At 43.1% G+C, this 3,157-nt stretch overlaps 1 protein-coding gene across 2 annotated transcripts in view; it reads left to right on the forward strand.

Annotated features, from left to right (window-relative positions):
* Nucleotides 1-3,151, forward strand: part of LOC109960980 (uncharacterized) — a 10,356-nt gene extending 7,205 nt beyond the window's left edge. For both annotated transcript variants that reach the window (XM_020601494.1, XM_020601495.1), the window contains exon 6: nucleotides 1,353-3,151. In XM_020601494.1, coding sequence (XP_020457150.1) covers nucleotides 1,353-1,720 — 368 coding nt within the window. In that variant the 3' untranslated portion in view covers nucleotides 1,721-3,151. The remainder of the gene's footprint in view (nucleotides 1-1,352) is intronic.
* Nucleotides 3,152-3,157: the final 6 nt, after the last annotated feature.

Genomic DNA, 3,157 nt, shown 5'->3' on the forward strand with positions numbered 1-3,157 from the left:
GCCTCCCGAACTGAGACTGGGAGTTGGTTCCATAGGAGAGGAGCTTGATAGCTAAAGGCTCTGCCTCCCATTCTGCTTCTGTGGACTCCAGGAACCACAAGTAGACCTGCACTCTGAGAGCGAAGTGCTCTGTTAGGATGATAAGGCTCTACGAGGTCTTTAAGATAAGATGGAGCCTTGTCATTAAGGGCTTTGTATGTTAGGAGAAGGAATGACTGGGGATGTTGTATGATGATAATGAATGTGAGCTGCATGTTGTTTGACAATTGTTGAAAAGGTGTCTCTGACCATAGATGCAATGATAGCACTTACAATTGAATTGTGTGTGACAATCACCTGCCATTATGTAAGTAATTAGAAAATATAGTGTTATTCTTCAGACTAAAACAATGCTGGATCGGCATACTGCTGGTGAATGTACTTTCCACCACTGTGGAACCCTGGGGACTTGGAGGTAAAGTCACCAAATGCATACATGACAATGTTAGCAATATGGTGCTAGCCAACACAGAACAGCTGGACTGTGACTCTCAGCAATGTGTGTGTGCGCGCGCGTGCTCTTTGAATTAATAGTTCCCAGCAAATATAGAATAACATTTTGGCTTGAAATACCCATCCCTATTGGTTATCAATAGAATACATCATTTACTTAGTATCCATCCATTATCTATACTACTTATCCTGAAGAGGGTCGTTGGGGGACTGGAGCCAGTCCCAGCTGACATTGTACGAGAGGTGGGGTACACCCTGGACAGGCTGCCAGTCTATCACAGGGTGGATACTTAGAGGGTATGTAATGTTTCTTATAAGGACCATTTCCTTCCCTTGCGGCTTTTCCTTGTGTTTTAGTCCTGCCCACCAAAGATGCAAGGAAAACATGCAAAAATGTGAGGAGAGAGGACTCCAGGAAACACATTGACATGAAACATCCTTTCCTCAGATCCTTAAGAGAAGTGCCCTCTCACCATCTAATTTCAGATAAAGGGGTGTGTCAGTTCACAAAAAACTTGCATGTAGGATGCTCTTGTGTTTCCTTGCTCATGGCTTCTCAGGCACTGTCCAGAGCCAATATAAGAGAACTGGAACATCCTCAGTTAACTAGAACAGGAGGTCAACCAAGGACGTAGGAACGATCTTATAAGACACATGAGACCACACACATCCAGAATTTAGAGTCACCAATCAGCCTAAGTTGCATGTCTTTGGATTGTGGGAAGAAGCCCGAGTTCCTGGAGAGATCCCACGACCAGGACTTGAACCTGGAACTTTCTTGCTGTGAGGCAACAGTGTTACCCACTGTTCTACCACGCTGCCTCCCATTTACTCAGTATCACTTGGTTTATTTCTTTCAGAGACATCCTGTGAGCACAGTCTGGATGACCTCATTGAGTCCCTTGGGGTCAACGACACGTCAGCAGCGGACGTTTCTCTGGTGGACAAGCGAACCTGTGGAGTAGCGGAAGTCCATCGAAAACATTCAGGTGCTAAAAATGAAGCTGCAGCTGAAGGTGAAGACATGAAGGAGCTCATATCAGAGGAATCTGACAGGGAAGAGGAGTCAGAAGGAGAAGTATTGGGGGATAGAGCAGAAGAAGAGGAAGAAGGATTGGAGGACTCCGAGCTCATGCCTTCGCTAGAGGACTCTTATGAGCTGAACACTAAGGAGGCTGGAGCGGAGCAGCCTGCGTCCGGCCTCAGGCGACGCAACAGGCCAGAATGACCTGACTGCAGGACTTCTGCAGTATACAGAAGTGTGACAGTTTATTATCAATGTTTATTATCTGAAAGGCTTTACTTCCTAAATGCTGTCTATTTATTCATCAATATTGCATTAATAAGAAACAATAACCTCATATAAAGAACTCTAACAATAAACACACAGGGCTCTATTTTCTTGTCACAGTGGGTTAAGACCAGGTCATACACAAAGTCAGAGCAGCTATATACAAGTGCATGTTCTAGTTTTGTTCATCAGTGCAGAATGCTAGGTGCAAAAGGTTTGGTTGAAGTGAGTTTGGGTCAGCTGTGGCTCAGGAGGTAGAGCAGGTCATCCCACAGCAGTAGAGTCAGTGGTTTGATCCCTGGCTTCTCCAGTCCACAGGATGAGGAATGCTTGGGCAAGCTATTGAACCCCAAGTTGCCCCAGTGATAACACCAATGTGTGGTTGAGAGAGCAAGTGAACAAATGGGAAATAGATTAAGAGCATTATATAAGACCATTTACTGTTCACAGGAAAAACAAACAAGCTGTCTTTGTAAGGTGCTGTTCCGCCTTGAGCCCACAGAACAGTTTCTGTGTTTCTGGTCATGAATTCCTTAGCTCAACGCAGACTGCTTCAACAGCTATAGTTGCATTACATTTGTGTTTTTGATATCAAACTAAATGTTACTAAGGGATTTTAAAACTATAAGGCACTCTACCCCAGGGGTGCACAGAAACTTTGAAGGGGAGATAAGGGAGTGGAGGGATAGATGTGAGGCAAAGGTGCTATGTTGGATGAAATGAGCCAGGTTTCTAATAACAAAGTTATTTATTGTAGTCTGGCTTTTGATGTAGTGTTCTCATCAACAGTCAGTAGTTTGAGCTGCAGCAGCAGTGGCAATGACACATCTCATAGGTGGAATTATAAAACCTTAGATTGAAGCTCTTGTTCTTGGAGACTTTACTCAGTCAAATCTTAGCATGCAGACTAGATAGATACACTCCCTGACAAAAGTCTTGTCGCCTATCCAACTTGTAGGAACAACAAATAATAACTTAACTTCTAGTTGATCATTTGGAATCAGAAGTGGCTTATATGAAAGGCAAAGGCCTCTAGATTATGCTTATTTTACCAAAATAAAATCTTATTCCTTGGTTTTTATTTATTTAATTAGGACAGAAAGGTCAGACTTTGCTTAGACAAAAGTCTTGTCGCATAACAAAATAATGTACAGTACAGAACATAAAGTCATGGTGCCGTGGAAAAATTAATATTGTGTATGACTCTCATGAGCTTGGAGGACTGCATCCATATGTCTCGGCTATGACTCAAATAACTTATTATTGAAGTCATCTGGAATGGCAAAGAAAGTATTCTTGCAGGACTCCCAGAGTTCATCAAGATTCTTTGGTTTCATCTTCAATGCCTCCTCCATCTTATCCCAGACATGCTCA

This window comes from Monopterus albus, unplaced genomic scaffold (genome assembly GCF_001952655.1).
Source record: "Monopterus albus unplaced genomic scaffold, M_albus_1.0 scaffold51.1, whole genome shotgun sequence".
Classification (NCBI taxonomy): domain Eukaryota; kingdom Metazoa; phylum Chordata; class Actinopteri; order Synbranchiformes; family Synbranchidae; genus Monopterus; species Monopterus albus.